The sequence below is a fragment of the Sinocyclocheilus anshuiensis genome, unplaced genomic scaffold (assembly GCF_001515605.1).
Source record: "Sinocyclocheilus anshuiensis isolate Anshui unplaced genomic scaffold, SAMN03320099.WGS_v1.1 scaffold691, whole genome shotgun sequence".
NCBI lineage: Eukaryota > Metazoa > Chordata > Actinopteri > Cypriniformes > Cyprinidae > Sinocyclocheilus > Sinocyclocheilus anshuiensis.
In genome coordinates this window covers 226,399-242,545 of record NW_015552577.1, presented here as the reverse complement: position 1 = coordinate 242,545, position 16,147 = coordinate 226,399, and the positions used below count along the sequence as shown (strand labels likewise).

Below are 16,147 nucleotides of genomic sequence, written 5' to 3'. Positions count from 1 at the left end.
TGTATATAAGCAATTCGCAGACACAATGGCCTTTCTATGATGAATACATTTAGACATTTTTAGTTCAAAAAGATGATAATATTTATGATTTCAAATTCCTGACATATAAAAAAATAAAAAGGTAAACTTTTATTTACAATAATAATTAATATGTCTTCACTCAAATGCATTGCAGGTCCAAGAAGAATTATGATATTACTTTTTTATAACACATGAAATTACTAGTCATTAAACTGAAAATTTTCTTGACCAAAACTGGAATACAAAAATTACATTTCTAAGAATGTGGCACATAAAAAAATTCCAATCCCATGACTGTCATAAGCAAATTCTCAGTTATTCTCACATCCCGACTTCTTCCATTCACCCTTTTAAAAGTGATCTCTGTAATTGTGGAGTTTCAAACAGACCTGATTCAACATGTTGAGCAATTAGAACGGTAACACATGAAATTAATAAAGGAACGACAGCCCTACTGTCTCTGTATCGATGCCAATGGCATCTAATGAGGCTTCAGAGCCCTAAGGTACACCGGTCCCATTTCAGTTGTGTACTAAATGTTTAACTTCCATGCAAATAAATTAATCACTTGCACCAACACAAATAAGCATACAGTTGTTCAAAAACATCCCATAAATTGAGTTTGGTCATTAAGGCAGTGTACCTTCAATAGAAAAACAGACCTCATTCACTTTCAGTATATTGAAAGTGTGCACATGATATTCTTCAAAACAATAATGTTTTGTTTTCCACAGAAGAAAAAAGTTATGCAGTTTGTAACAACATTGGGGTGAGTAAATGATGACAGAAGTATTAGTTTTAAGTGAATTATTCCTGTCATGGAGAGTGACAGAATTTTTTATTAAGCTCAAAGCTGTTACCAGCGTCACCATCACAAAGCTTACGACGTCACTAGAGGTAAAAAAGCTGATGGGGTTTACCAGCTGGGTGATCCCAAAAACAGAGGAACAGATGCTAATGATAAAGTGCAGCTGGGATGAGATGTTGCCATTGTTTTTTTTGTTTGTTTGTTTTTTGTCCCCCTGAATTCATCCTGTAACAGATGTGTTCCATTAAACTAGTGCATCCCAATATGCTTACTTATGCACTATTCTGTGCCATTTTTAGTATAAATAGTAAGAGTAGTGTGTTCACACCCTATGGTTCACACCAAAAATTCAGAAAATAAAAAGTGCACTAGAAATTACGTACTGGAGGGGGCGGGGCTATCAGACTCTGACGTTGATGACAAAATAGCATTATATAATTCATACACTAGGTGGTTGAATAAATACTGCATGAAGTGTATAGTGCGTCACTCATTACACAACTCTACTCAAAGCAGAAAACTTAAAAGGATAGTCCATCCAAAAATCAAAAATCTGTCATCATTTAGTCATCAAAATATAAGTGAAATAATGTTCCATCGTCATTCATCATAACAGATATATTTATGTAAAAATGAACAACATACTTAGGCTTCTCTGGCCTGTAGCCTACTTATTAAAATATATAAAAGAAAAAGTGATCATACTAAATTGTATTTAAATGATTAAAAACTTCTTGGTGACAAAAATAAAGAAATAAAAATAAAGCAGTATTAAACTTTTATTGTTTTGATGCTTAAGCCCCACACATAATCAGATAGCTAATGGTCATAAACGTAGGTATATGCCATATTTAATCAATATGGATGCATTAGTCCATCACCAGTTCCGTCAGTTGATACACACTCACGTGACAGAAATATTGATTCAATCACGAGCGTATTATCAAAAATCCACTAACGTTACTTCACCTTCAATTCTGTAAATAGGCCTACACCATCGCAATCACCGTAGCCTACATAATAGTGCAGGCATAAGCATTCTCAGCTCTAGATTATATCGATCGGAAAGAGCCTACATTAAGTACTATTCAATTGAATACGAATAATATTAAGTTATGTAACAGATACTGGTGTATTATTACCTCGTGTCTTGAAAATGGAGGTTGCTCGTATAGCAGCACAGTCTTTGGTTTCCAAGGAAACGGAATTTACTCTTCCTCTATTACTGAACCACGACCTTCTCATATTAATGCAGTGTTATTCCACTAATATTCTAATCCTAAATGGGTAAAAGCGTCAAATTAAGGAGCATCTTCTTAAACTCCGTCCGATGACTGATGAAAACTATCCATCTCACTCAAAACTAGAGCACAGTCTGAAGCGTTACGCCTTTCAAGAGATATATAGCTACCACAGTGTTACCTAATGATTTACGATATTTGCTAGTAAAGATAGTAAGGTCAAACTTCCAAAGGGTGGTCACTTAAACCATTTATTTATTTACTCGGTTTTGTTTTATAATTTATTATTTAGGCTATAATTATGAGATATTATTAAAATAACTTAAAAATATTAAAAATAAAATAGGTAAATGTACTAAAATAATGTAATATAAAAAAATATATATATATATTGACTCAAATATAAAGTAGCCTAATATTTTTTTTTACCAATTAAAATATATTTTACATCATTCAGTTAAAAAGCAGGTTATGTGTAGGCTATGTGTAATGGACAAATTAACTAAAACCACTGACACAAATTACTTTTTTTTTTTTTTTTTTGGACACTCGAATGATACTGAAGGATGATATTGCCTATCCCGTTTGCAGTCACAGAAAACACTACAGCAGTAGTTTATGTATCTGCCATGTAAAACGAGATGTATTTCTGATAACATACAGCAGCATCGCTTGGATCTTAACCGTGGTGTAGCCGCATTTTCTGAATGAAATAAAGTGTGTTCTGCCTCACTACACAGGCTATTATGTAACCGCGGATGTCTCCTTGAGAAATGACACTTGAAGTGTCGTCTTAATACTAAATAACAGCCACTTAATGTCCTCATAAACCAGTAAGTAAATAGAGACACAGAGGCTGCGGCTGCTCTTACCGCATCACAGGGAAGTGCTGCATCGGCTCGGCCGATATGGGGAAGCGACAGAAGAAATGCATCGGCTGTGGCTGGAGACTGAGGAAAGCTGGAGCTAAACTTCATTTTCGGATCAAGAAAACACGGCTTGAAATCGCTGCCGCCAACCAAACCGCTTGCGAGAGGAATTGCGCTTCGTTTCTCAAACGCCATCGGATGAATCGCTGACTTTGGGCTGGGGCTGTCAGGCAGCGAGGCCGGACAGACTGCTCTTGATGTTTCCTCAGTTACCGTACGAACTGTACAACACAGGCACAGCAACACAGCTCTGCCCATTCACTGCACACATACAGACACAGCAGCACTTCCCATTCACTCTCTAACACAAACACACCACACAAACACAGTGACTCCCTCTTCACTTGATTCAATCTCTCTTTAACAATGTGACCCATGGATAATGAGGCAATATTTGTGTTTCCTCTGATTTTTTTAAGACTAAGGGCCTAAGACTAATTCTGTCAGGACCACTATAGTCAAAGATGATTGACAATTAGCATACAGTTTGGATTGGCGGTATGGTTCTGTTTTGGGCAAGAACTCCCTGCTCCTCCATGCAGCCTAGCATGGATGAGAGCAGGGAGAGCAGCGATAGGCCCCCCAGGGTAAACAGAACAGAACTAACATAAATGTATTGCAGATATTGTTAAAGTTCAATCATTTTATGTACACCTTTTAGAATTAGTCTGATTCAAAGGAGAATCAGAAGGCTGAATCCTGACTGACAGAGGAGGAGTTGGGGATGGAGGAAGGTACTTAGCTATTGAGCAATGCGAAAACTGCTGATAATACTGAGGGACCTTATATATGAATGCTTAGATAGGTGTCGTATTCCCATAGGTTGATGGGGATCAGCTGATGCGAGCTTGACTAACGTGACCTGCCAGAACTAACGCTACGCTTGATGTCTAAGGGCCTAATCTGGTTTTAAAAGTAAGCACCACCTGATTAAATAATCTAGATTTGATACATAGAAAACATGGAGAATTTAGGCACAAAATATGACACTATAGTAACAAAATATAGGTTGTTTCGTTGATAAACCCCAATACCAGGCTTCTGAAAACATGTTAAAACATGAACTTCTGAGATTATAGGCTGTCAGTTAATATTTATAACGTGACAAACAATCCTGATTTAAAGGGTTATTCAAGGTTAAATCTAAATTGAAGTCACCTGAAGTCAATGTGAATTGTTTGTGCTATAAATTAATAGTGCTAAATAAATGGTTTCATAAATAAATAAAATGGCTGTTGAGATGGTATTCTTTTTTGAAACAGAGTAGAGGCTCGGACTTAGATACAGTATTGAATACATGTCATGACTTAACAAGTGCAGTGCATAGGCTCTTACAAATCGCTGAAAGCAGAATCAACATCTTTGCAATGCAGATGTGACACATTTTGTAAATAAAACATTTGAAATGATGGGAAAAAATGAAATGAAATATGAAACTAAAACCACCAGTGTGTGGCAGCATATCATGAGTCAGTCAATAATTAATTCAGTGGTTTTGCTGTGGCTTTATTAGGAGCAATTTGCAAAACTGAGCAAAAACAGACATATTCTGCAAGTAATTCACTTAATATTATGTCAGAAATTTTGTTTAAAAAATACCTTTATACAACAGTTTGTCTGGGACAACTTTCGACTTAAAGGTTTTGTTCACCTAAAAATGAAAATTAGCCCATGTTTTACTCACCCTCAAGGCATTCTAGGTGTATATGACTTTCTTCTTTCAGACGAATCCAGTCGGAGTGATATAAAAAAATGTCCTTGGTCTTCCAAGCTTTATAATGGCAGTGGGTGGATGTTTTTTTCAACAGTCCAAAAGTAGTCAAATAAAGCACGTCCATCCATAATAAAACCTGCCTCACATGGCTCCGGGGGGTGAATCGATGCATTTTTGTAAATATATCCATATTTAAAACATTCTAAACACTTTTGTCTCACTTCCACTAACTGTCGTACACGGAAGCCGTTCCGGCGGATGATGTAGCACGTATGCGTAGAGAATTGTTACAGCTGTATCTGTATTTTGTAAATCTGATCAAAGTGATGACTCTTCGGAGATATGAAGGATGCAATGCTACTTTATAGGTACTCAAAATTACATGAGATTGGCAGAAACTGTGTGTGTTATGTCCCCTTTAATGGTTATGTCATTCAGATCACAGATGACACACAGATCCATCCTTCTTTTTCATGAAGAGGAACCTTGCCCAAGCTGGAGACAATGAGTGATGGATGATGCTGATTGCCAGAGATTAGAGACAAATACTTCTCCACAGCCATTTGTTTGAGAGCTGACAAGGAATAGATGACCTTGATGCAGAGATGTGCTTGGGAGGAGATCAATGGCACAGTCATATGGTCAGTTTTGGAGTTGGAGGTGGCTCAAGACCAACCACAGATTGTGGTACACTGCTGGGACTCTGGACAAATCCGCAACCTCCTCCTGTAAAACAGAGACAGACAGGAGAGGGGGCAGGACTATGATCCAGGATTCTGAAGCCACCGTTAAGTCAGACAGGATGAACACTAGGTCCTCCCTGTGGTTGCCTGATAATGAAATTCCCCGGAGCTGTGATGCAATGATGGTGGCCAGCTCACAACCATTAAGGGAGTGGGTGCTGAGGACTTGAATGGGAATGCCATTCTTGATTGCCCACTTAGCATGGAATTTCCCTATGTTTCCGAGTCAATAAGCACTGAACAGGCAGGAGAGTATGGGGGCTAAGATATGGGAACATGGGTGTTCCACTTGCCAAGACTCCCCTGGTTACTGATGAGTGAGGGCTTTACTTAATACTAATACTTAATACTAATACTTAATACTAATACTCTTAATACTAATAAGACTAAGTGTGTTGTATTTGGACCTTCTTCCAAGGAAATTATTTGGCCGCTATGAAGATAAGTGTTTCAGATCATGTTAAGAATTTGGGTGTTATAATGGATTCAGCCTTAGTTTTAGATAAACAGGTTACTAGTGTTGTGAAGGCTGCCTTTTATCAACTCAGAATTATTTCTAAACTGAAAACATTTCTCTCTTTTAAGGATCTGGAGATTATTATTCATGCCTTTGTGTCATCATGCATCAATTACTGTAATTCTGTATATATAGGTATTTCACAGGGTCAATTATCTCGTCTTCAACTAGTACAAAATGCTGCAGCCAGACTTTGGACTCGCACAAAGAAGAGAGAGAGAGAATTACTCCAGTTTTGGTTTCTTTTTCACTGGTTGCCTGTAGAATTTAGAATTGAATTGAAGGTTTTGCTGATGGTTTTTAAAGCGTTGTATGGCATTGCTCCAAAATATATTGTTGACCTATTGATTCCTTATCAAAGTTTAAGAAACTTGAGATCTTCGAATCAGATGATTCTTCATGTTCCCAAAACGAAATTAAAATCAAAGGGTGATAGGGCTTTCGCAGTGGCTGCTCCTCGATTATGGAACCCTCTCCCAATGCACATTAAATCTTCCCCATCTGCGGATGCTTTTAAGTCTAGACTGAAATTGTACCTTTTTGGTAGAGCTTTTAGAATTGATTAGAGGGACCAGGGGCCGTATGTATAAAGCCATTCAGAGTAAAATTGTAATCTTAAGTGTGTCAAAATTCTTAGAATGACGTAATTAAAATTCTTAGAATGACATAATTTTACTCCTATTCCTAGACTTAAGAATAAGATTGATTCATAAAGGTTCCTAAGTGTTAAGACTAGGTCTCAGCTCCTAAATGATTTAAGAGAGCTGGAGAGGTCTCCTAACCTAGTTAGGAGTAACAAGATGGCAGCAAAAGGAGGAGACACTTTCCAACGAAGATATGACATATTGGAGTTATATGTTGATAAAATGATACAAACTTGATCGCCAAGATAGTCAATTCTTTTTGTAACTGACCAAGTAAGAAATGTAATTACTTCTTCCACTCTACAAATCAATGCTCTAGCTGCAGAAATTAAAGTAGTACAATTTTTTGGCTGGAAAATTGGAAAAATGCAGCAATGCACAGAGCTGAAGAGGTCTCCTAACCTAGTTAGGAGAAACAAGATGGCAGCAAAAGGAGGAGACACACTTTCCAACGAAGATATGACATATTGGAGTTATATGTTGATAAAATGATACAAACTTGATCGCCAAGATAGTCAATTCTTTTTGAACTTCTTCCACTCTGCAAATCAATCCTCTAACTGCAGAAATTAAAGTAGTAACATTTTTTTGGCTGGAAAATTGGAAAAATGCAGCAATGCACCGGTGATGACACAGTAAGCAGGGTCTTAAATATTGTGGCACTAATTCCACCAAACACAACAGTGGCCAAAAGTGATGTGTGGAGGTTTTTTTTTAAATGACCCCACATTTCACTTAAACCATTCAAATACGAGGGAAAAAAACACTGACCAGTGTTGCCAACTGCTTTCAACTGAAAGTAGCTAAAACAGTTGCTAAATGTTGCTAGATTTCGTCATAATGGCAAGTTCACTGATCTATATACATATAGATCAGTGGGGGAGTCTTGGAATCTAGATAAGGTTTGTCCAAGAAATTGATTTTGTTGCTAGGCTTTTGAAAAAAGTCTCAAAAGGGGTGAGGAAGTCACTAAATCTAGTGACAAAATCACTAAATTGGCAACATTGATATTTACTACAACTTCATCAGTTATTGATATTTCGTTGGTCCTCTTGTTTTTGCATGTGTTCATAATTTATTTGTATGACAGCATGGCCAAAAAGTATGACTGCACAATTTGGTATGTTTCATTGCATTATTATCACAAATAAAACAACTGACTCTGAGCAACTATGCAACATGCTTACAAAATCTTTAACACATTTTTTTTAAATAAGGGTGAAGATGTCAAATTTTTTAGGCCGGACATCAATTTTATATTGATTTTAAATACAGCGTGTTTTTAATGGTAACTGTAATGGTGCCTGTTGGTCTCTACTGGTAATTGGTCAGCTTCCATTGGTGGCTTGTTAAAACCACTAATGAAACATGTCCCAAAACACACTACAGGAAACCATTTTTTTATTATTTTAATGGTTAAAAGTTGATGGTTTGTAAAGTATGTAATGGTATTTGTAGTGGAAACCATTAACATTTCTGTGATGGTTTCTATTGTTTTGTTCAACAGGGAGGATAGGCATAGTTTGTGGCTTGGTCTTAGTGACTTAGGAGTCCTCTTCACTACTCCTAATGTTTCACAGATTTAGGAGCTATTTTTAACACTAAAATGCTTTGTGAAATACTCTTAGAGCAAAAATGTAGGAATCCTAAATTTAGGACTGACACGCCCATTATTTTTAAGATTTTCTCCCAAATCTGCAAGTTATGAGCTACTTTTAGCCTTAAGATGTTTTGTGAATAACATGGTAACCAGGATTCCTCTGGCAAAACTAGGCAGAGATACAGCATGAAAATGGAATGGACAAGACAAGATAAACTATACCAATAGGACAGTAAGCATGAAGGTTAAAGGGGTCATATGATGTTGCTAAAAATAACCCACATCGTGACGTAGACATGTGGGGGCGTGTTAGAACGAGCCGTTTTAGGTAGGCGTGGCTGACTCTTAACTTTTATAAAGAATATCTCTTTGGAAAGAGAAAGGAAAAATTGAAATCGCATCATATGACCCCTTTAAGAGAACACAAAGCAGAGAGGAGAGTTTAAACCACAGTCATATTTGTGGAAATATCAGCATTTCATTATTTTTCTATTGAATTTTTTCTTGATTTTTCATTATTTTTCGATTTGTATTTTCATAACCTTGAGCACAGGGCTTGTAAAGTCAAATTAAACTGTATAACTCTCAACGCTATTACCCTTCTGAATACATAATTATATACCATCAATAAAATGTCTTTATTTAGCTTGAGGTGACACAATTATAGAATTACCCCTGTATTGCAGGTTATGACAATTGTTGCTGTAGTGCATCTGTGGTTTTTACACATGCATACTCATATGATTTCTGATAGGGAAGTGAGGAAAGGTCATTACTAACGGTAGAACAGAAACACACAGTAAGAGAGAGAGAGAGAGAGAGAGAGAGAGAAAGTTTTGTTGCTTGACAGATAAGGTTCATTTCACTTTTAGCTATAGAGCAGTGACAGTAGCATATGCCCGGCGACAGAGAGTCAGTCACTAGTATTGTAATAAAAAGTATGGGCACTAAAGTTAAAAATACAGAGATACCATTGTCTCTGGAACAGTTTCACATCTCTGAGGATTATGGGTTTATTCTTCCTGAGCCTCTGGTAGGTCATTACACTTACAGTATAGCATTTTGTTAGCTGCAGCAAATAATTTTTTAAATACATGTTTATGTTTTTACACCTTGTAATAAGAGTGTATTGGTGTTTTATGCAATGTACAATATTATTAATATAATATTAGCATAATATTAGTTTTATGCAATGTACAATATAAATTAGCCCTTTCCTTACCAATTCATTCAAATGGTAAAAATAAAGGCAATTTATGACAAAAGAAACAACTGATTGCTCTCAGGTAAAGCTACAGTTCTGTCATTACTTGTTATAGTTTGGTAACACACTGAGAGTGTCCAAATTGCTGTGCTAGTGAGAAGGATTTAACAAACTATTAATTTGCATTCATATAGTCAGTATATTCAGATAGAGTAAGCCTGAGTGTTTGTATAAGAAAGCATTAGACTTCGACACTGTTTGCTTTCTAAGTGACCTTTATCTATTTGCTTTAATGGTAAATAGGTTTATACAAAACTTTGCTCTCCAAAGATGCAATTTTATCATTGCAGTAGTTCACATTTAGAAGCCAAGGAAGCAGATAGACAGTGATCTTAGAAAACTATCTAGACCAAATTAGTAGGAATTCAGTGTAAATTTGATGACAAGTCCAGTCAATTTCTTTAGCTTCCAAGGTAGTAAACTGTTAACTTTGACTTACAATTAGTATCTGGGATTATGTATCTCTTTCAATGATTGGTGGAAAACTAAGAATCCACCTCAAGATAACCTGTTAACTGTGTACTCTGTCGTATTCAACTCTTTGGCTGAAAAAAAAGCTTAAATATATGGTAAATTTTATGGATATATGATTTGACGTAAACTGAATATTCAGTGTGTGTAGGATTTCCGCATCAAATGCACATTTGCATAAATACAAAGTTCTGTCATGAAACTATAGATTTTGCAGGCTGATGTTCTAATTCAATATGATTTAATAACATCATTATTCAAATGGCACAGCATCAGCAGCCAATGAGTTTGCTGCTGTACATTCAAAAACTTGGGCTAGTGTTTGCTGTAGCAGTTGCAGTGCACTTCAGAAGCCCTCCACCTCCCCAGCTCCACCTGTACAGATCTGCTACTGGGTAATTTCATGTATGCTTTATATATAGGGATTATTTCATGTATGTTATATGCTAACAGCAGCATGTCTGTGGAGGTATTGGCAGTAGCAAATCTCAGTACTAGATTTAAACACATTAATATTGTAATGTAAATTACCATGCTAAACTAGTAGTCATGACAGAACAGTAAATGTAATGAAAAATGATAAAAATATATATATTACATTGCATATTATTCAGTTATGGACACATACTACATACATCTACATTGTGTTTCAGAGAGACCTGCCGGTGTACTACAAGCCCTGGATGGACATTGCCAGAAATGTGCCAGAACTCATCTCCTCCCATTCTTTGCGCCTCAGAATTCATGATGTATGAGCTTTCATAATGAAAGCATTTTACCTACACAGAGAAAGAGAAATAAGCAGCACATTAACATTTAGCTTTTCCATTCAGAATATAACCATTCTTCAGCGTTTTGATTGACTGATTAGACTGTTATATATTAATTTCATTAAACAGTATACTTTTACTTAAATTTTCCTTCCTGCCTTTTCATTCTGCCTTTCTTTCCTTTCATTTTCATTTGAGGAACTACAAAGCCTACACTCTAAAAAATGCTGGGTTAAAAAGGGACAAACCCAGCTATTGGGTTGTTTTGACCCAGCGGTTGGGTCAAAATAACCCAACCGCTGGGTCAAAATAACCCAACCGGTGGGTCAAAACAACCCAACCGCTGGGTTTGTCCCTTTTTAACCCAGCACTGGGTTATGTTTAACCCAGCATTTTTTAGAGTGTATATGGGGATTTCATTGTTTAACCTTTTCGGAGCCAAATTATGTTCCAGTTACACAAAAATACGATTTTTGATGACATCTTTTGTAGTTATAAATTAAAATCGTTCAAATTAAAAATAAAATTAATTACACACTCTAAAAAATGCTGGGTTGTTTCAACCCAACTTTGGCTCAAATATGGACTAGCCCAGCTGTTGGGTTAAATTTTTTAATTACATTTTTAACCCAAAAGTTGGGTTAGTCATATTTGACCCAAAGTTGGGTTGAAACAACCCAGCATTTTTTAGAGTGCAGTTACAATAATTTAACTGTTATTTCTAATGTTACTTTTAATTGTTTCTGATCACTTGAAACCACAATCCATTTTTTTAAAGAAATGTAATTGATAGAATTATTCATTTTGAATTTAATTGATGGAAGCAGATAACTCAGCAAGTTAAACTGTGTAAGACTAATGTACACTTACTAATGTAACATTTTAGCTTTATTTTAAAACAAAGTAGCCTATTATTTAAATAATTTTAAACAAATGCAAATTCTGCCATCTTTTTCTGCCTTGTGACACATAATTCTAAAGAATTATTTTGTTCTTTCTTTTTTTCTTTCTTTCTTTCTTTCTTTCTTTCTTTCTTTCTTTCTTTCTTTCAAAACAAAAAAGCCACAGTTTGATATTTTGTACTTAGACTGACTTCCTATTTATTGATTTATTTATTTGTAATTTTTAATTATTTTTATTTTATTTTATTTGAGGTACCAAGTAGGAAATAAACACCAGACAATGTTGATGGTGAGAATGGATGCAGGGTTTGAAAAGGTTAATAATCCAATTATGATTATTCTGTGATTGTTTTGTATTCTGTATTCTATCTCAGATGGCTCTGTTGGAGACTCATTTGTTACGGACACATCGTGAGCTGCGTTTTGCCCATCTGGCGTTGAGCATAATGACTATGGGTTACGTATGGCAGGAGGGAGAGAGAGAGACAGTAAAAGTACAACAATGATTTTATTTTCATTCCAGATCATTCCAGAACAGGACTGAAGCACAGAACCAAACTGTCTGACTATTTATGTTTGTCGTGAACCTCCAGGTGCTTCCACGGAGTCTGTCTCTGCCGTTCTGTGAGGTGTCTCAGAGACTGGGTCTGCCTCCGATTCTCATCCACGCTGACACAGTCCTCGCCAACTGGAAGAAAAGAGATCCAGATGGGTAAACTCACTGATCCATATAATATTGTGTTTTTTTTTTTAGTAATGTTATCTTGCCCTGTTTTATTTAATTAGGGTCAATACCTGCTATCAGGGTATTCCGGTTCATATCAATAGCAGCTGCTCGGCAATTTCTTTATATTAGATATTATATGTTTCACCTTTGCTCCCAGAGGTCTCTGCATAGCAATAAATAAATAAATAAGAAAGAAAGGAAAATTGTTCACCAAAAAAATCAACTTGAAATATTACAAAAATAACTAAATGTTATAAACTTGCATAAAAAAAGATAAACAAATTAGCTATATTTCAGATGTGTATTATTAAGCAAACTAACCAGTAATATTATATTTCTTTTTCATGCACAACTGGACATGGATTGTTCCCAGACCTTTTTCCATGGAGTATGTATTTTGTTTTATTAACAGAAAATGTGTTAAATGATATTTATTTGTAGAACCAGCAGAGGGAGCCATCTCATTATGTTCTGAGGGGAATATGTAAATATGAGCTGTGGCAATTCAGATCCTCTTTGCAGCAATTATAGATACAGTTTGGTCAAAAATGAGACAGCACAATGAACAACATGACATGACATGAATGAATGAATGAATGAATGAATAATTCACATGCTGATGTAGTGTGTGGCTAGTGCTTCTGAAGTGTTGACCTGCCATTCATGGTGACTGCTTTTGCTTCCTGTAAGGAACTTGGAGTTGTTGTTGACATTGCCTGGTGGGGGAAGTGTAAGAGGCTTTTTTCTGGTGACACTGCTGGTGGAGTTGGCAGCTGTTCCTGGTCTGAAGGTCTGACACCTTTACAAATGCTACAGTTCACAGACAAAGCACTGAGCTAAGCTGTAATAGCCAAGAATACACCATGATACACCATGCTAGTATTTAATTAATCGCTTTGGTTCACCATGGCATGTGAATATGCATTGAAAAAAAATGTGTTGGATTTACTTGGAAACAATTTTCACTCTGAAATTGCTAGGCAGTTTCACAAATGGCAAAGAAATGGAATTAAACACTTTGATTTAAACATGAAATTTTGAAGTAGAAAGACTTGAAAGAGCATTATTGTCTTGTACTCCAATAATCTTTGTTTTATTTGCAACTTCGAAAGACACTTTACAATGTGGTATTGCCATCCGATAACATTAGAGTACCATGGTAATACTAGCTGTTTCTTTTTTCACAGTCTATCCTTGATGTCATCAACGGCGTCCAATATAATGATGTTGCTATGGTCACCAAAGCTCTGGATGTTGTCAGTCAGGCCATAGACAGCATGAAACAGGCCTTTAAACTAATGCATGGTAATACTTTCAGGAGGACAGACGAACTTGGGTGTTTTAATACATTCATTCAAGACATGTGACATATTAATCGTTACTGTTTCAGAATATGTAGATCCCTCCATATTCTATGGCATTATGAGGATCTATCTGTCTGGGTAAGCCATACTGTAGATTTAACTGCTGTTTTTTGGATTTTCTTCAGAGTTTTTCTGAATCTATAAAAACTTAACTCTCCTTCTGCATGTGGGTGTTAGATGGAAAGATAACCCATCAATGCCAGAAGGTCTCATCTACGAGGGAGTTCAGGAGAAGCCAATGGAGTTTTCAGGAGGCAGTGCTGCTCAAAGTAGTATCTTACACTGCTTTGATGAGCTGCTGGGAGTCCAACATGAAGGCAGCAACGGTAAGATAACCAATAGTAATGATTAGATCATTCCTGGTTGCATGATGCATGCATCAAGACATGTCTTTATATGAAAATGATTGTTTTGCTCTGTCAACACTGTCCAAACAGGGGCCTTCCTGAAAAGAATGAGGGACTACATGCCGCTCTCTCATAAGCAATTCATTAAAAACATCTCTAGTCGCCCATCACTGCGCAGCTTTGTGCTCCAGCAAGCGGATGAGCGTCTAACACACACATTTGAGCATTGTGTGGCTCGCTTGGTGGACTTTCGAAATTACCACATCAACATTGTCACCGGTTACATCACTATCCCGGCCTCCCGTGCCAAACAGCTCCGTGCCTATAAGCAGGGTTTGGCCGAGGAGCTGGACGCGATCAGAAGTGCACCCAAAGCTCTGGAGGAAAGAGGTACTGGAGGGTCAGGGATTATGACCTTTCTGAAGACAGTGCGTGACGAAACCAAAGACACTTCCATCTCACAGTGTACTAATGTAAACCAAGTCTCGCCAGACCCATCGATAACAGAAATACAGAAGGCTGCATCTGAGCTCACAATAGAATGATAATAGCATCAAAGTATTTTGGAATGGTGATTTGACAACCAAGGCTCATTGGAAAAATGTACCTGTTGCGACATTTCTGCAAAATGATATTATATTGCTACTTGTGCTACTTTGCGACACTTTCAAAGTGAAATGTCCAGTGAGTGACAATAAAAACATTTAATTTCATCCACAACAGATTATTATGTTGGTTGTTGTTCTGTACATAGCCTATAGCAGCTGTTTGGAAATTAAATGTCCAGTGAGTGGCGCTAAAAATGTACATTTACTCCAAGATGTCTCCAAGATCATCCAAGATGTAGGTTACTTTTGTCTTCAGAAGAACAGTAACGAAGATTCTTGGTGATTCATAAAATGCAAGTTACGCTCTAAAAAATGCTGGTTGTTTCAACCCAACTTTGGGTCAAATATGGACTAACCCAGCTGTGTATCAGCAGCTCATCAGTTCTTCGGGCCGAGTCTGATTGTAAATAATGTTCAGTTTCTTGCATAGTTCAATCGTTTTGCTTCAATATATCATCACACCTCAATTTATCGTCAGGAGCCGCGATTATTATAATTTTGTCTTGCCTGTAGAAGCTTTTGACTCTCAAAGTGACGGTAGCTGTTACACTCTAAAAAATGCTGGGTTGTTTCAACTCAACTTTGGGTCAAATATGGACTAACCCAACTTTTGGGTTAAAAATGTAATTCAAAAATGTAACCCAAAAGTTGGGTTAGTCCATATTTGACCCAAAGTTGAGTTGAAACAACCCAGCATTTTTTAGAGTGTAACAGCTACCGTCACTTTGAGAGTCAAAAGCTTCTACAGGCAAGACAAAATTATAATAATCGCGGCTCCTGACGATAAATTGAGGTGTGATGATATATTGAAGCAAAACGATTGAACTATGCAAGAAACTGAACATTATTTACAATCAGACTCGGCCCGAAGAACTGATGAGCTGCTGATACGAGCATGCATAAACCCTAGCACTTGAATGAAGGGACAAAATGAAAATTTTTTTCATGTAAAATGGTGAGATATTTACGACTAGTTTATTCACTTTGCATGCTTTAGACGTAAAACATCCATGTTTCACATAATTATTGTGTGTTTTAGTTTTTACGTAAACTAATTGGTGAATTGGTTATTTAAACCAGTTCGTAGAAATGAACCGTCTGAAAGAACCAGTTTCACAGAAAATAATCGGATTTCCCTGTTTGCCTGAGGCAATGGATTACAGGTAATAGTGTTATAAAAAATATTCAGTTTCTTGATTCAACATATATTTTACAAACTTACCGGACATCCAAAACAATGCTACTGTATGTGTGCAAATTGAGATTTTTTTTAACCAGCTGATAACTCACAAACAAGTATTTGTTACAAGTAACACGAGTTACGTAATCAGATTACTTTTTTTCAAGTAACTAGTAAAGTAACGCATTACTTTTTAACTTACGAGAAAATATCTGAGTTAAATGAGTAACACTAACACCAGTTACTTTGTTTTTCCATTTATTGACTGACAGCTCTTCTGTCCGAATGTTGAGAGAA

The 16,147-nt window shown here is 36.4% G+C and overlaps 1 protein-coding gene across 2 annotated transcripts; it reads left to right on the top strand.

Moving 5' to 3' along the window:
- The first annotated feature begins 9,070 nt into the window (after positions 1-9,070).
- LOC107665200 (indoleamine 2,3-dioxygenase 2-like) lies at positions 9,071-14,965 on the top strand. 2 transcript variants are annotated; one of them, XM_016455982.1, is made up of 10 exons: positions 9,071-9,250; positions 10,606-10,701; positions 11,999-12,118; positions 12,218-12,336; positions 12,725-12,739; positions 13,042-13,141; positions 13,539-13,656; positions 13,742-13,793; positions 13,893-14,041; positions 14,153-14,965. In XM_016455982.1, exons 1-10 carry the CDS (start codon positions 9,113-9,115, stop codon positions 14,605-14,607), a joined length of 1,362 nt encoding a protein of 453 aa, XP_016311468.1. In that variant the 5' UTR covers positions 9,071-9,112; the 3' UTR covers positions 14,608-14,965. The 2 variants fall into 2 exon arrangements, with proteins under 2 accessions (XP_016311468.1, XP_016311470.1); XM_016455984.1 differs by lacking the exon at positions 12,725-12,739.
- The last annotated feature ends 1,182 nt before the right edge of the window (positions 14,966-16,147 follow it).

What these genes read in the sequence shown, in the direction of transcription:
- LOC107665200 (XM_016455982.1), top strand. Translation starts at nt 9,113, where the DNA reads ATGCCCGGCGACAGAGAGTCAGTCACTAGTATTGTAATAAAAAGTATG. An exon ending in TTATTCTTCCTGAGCCTCTG is followed by an intron (nt 9,251 to 10,605) that starts GTAGGTCATTAC and finishes ATTGTGTTTCAG; the next exon opens with AGAGACCTGCCGGTGTACTA. An exon ending in GGCCTTTAAACTAATGCATG is followed by an intron (nt 13,657 to 13,741) that starts GTAATACTTTCA and finishes TTACTGTTTCAG; the next exon opens with AATATGTAGATCCCTCCATA.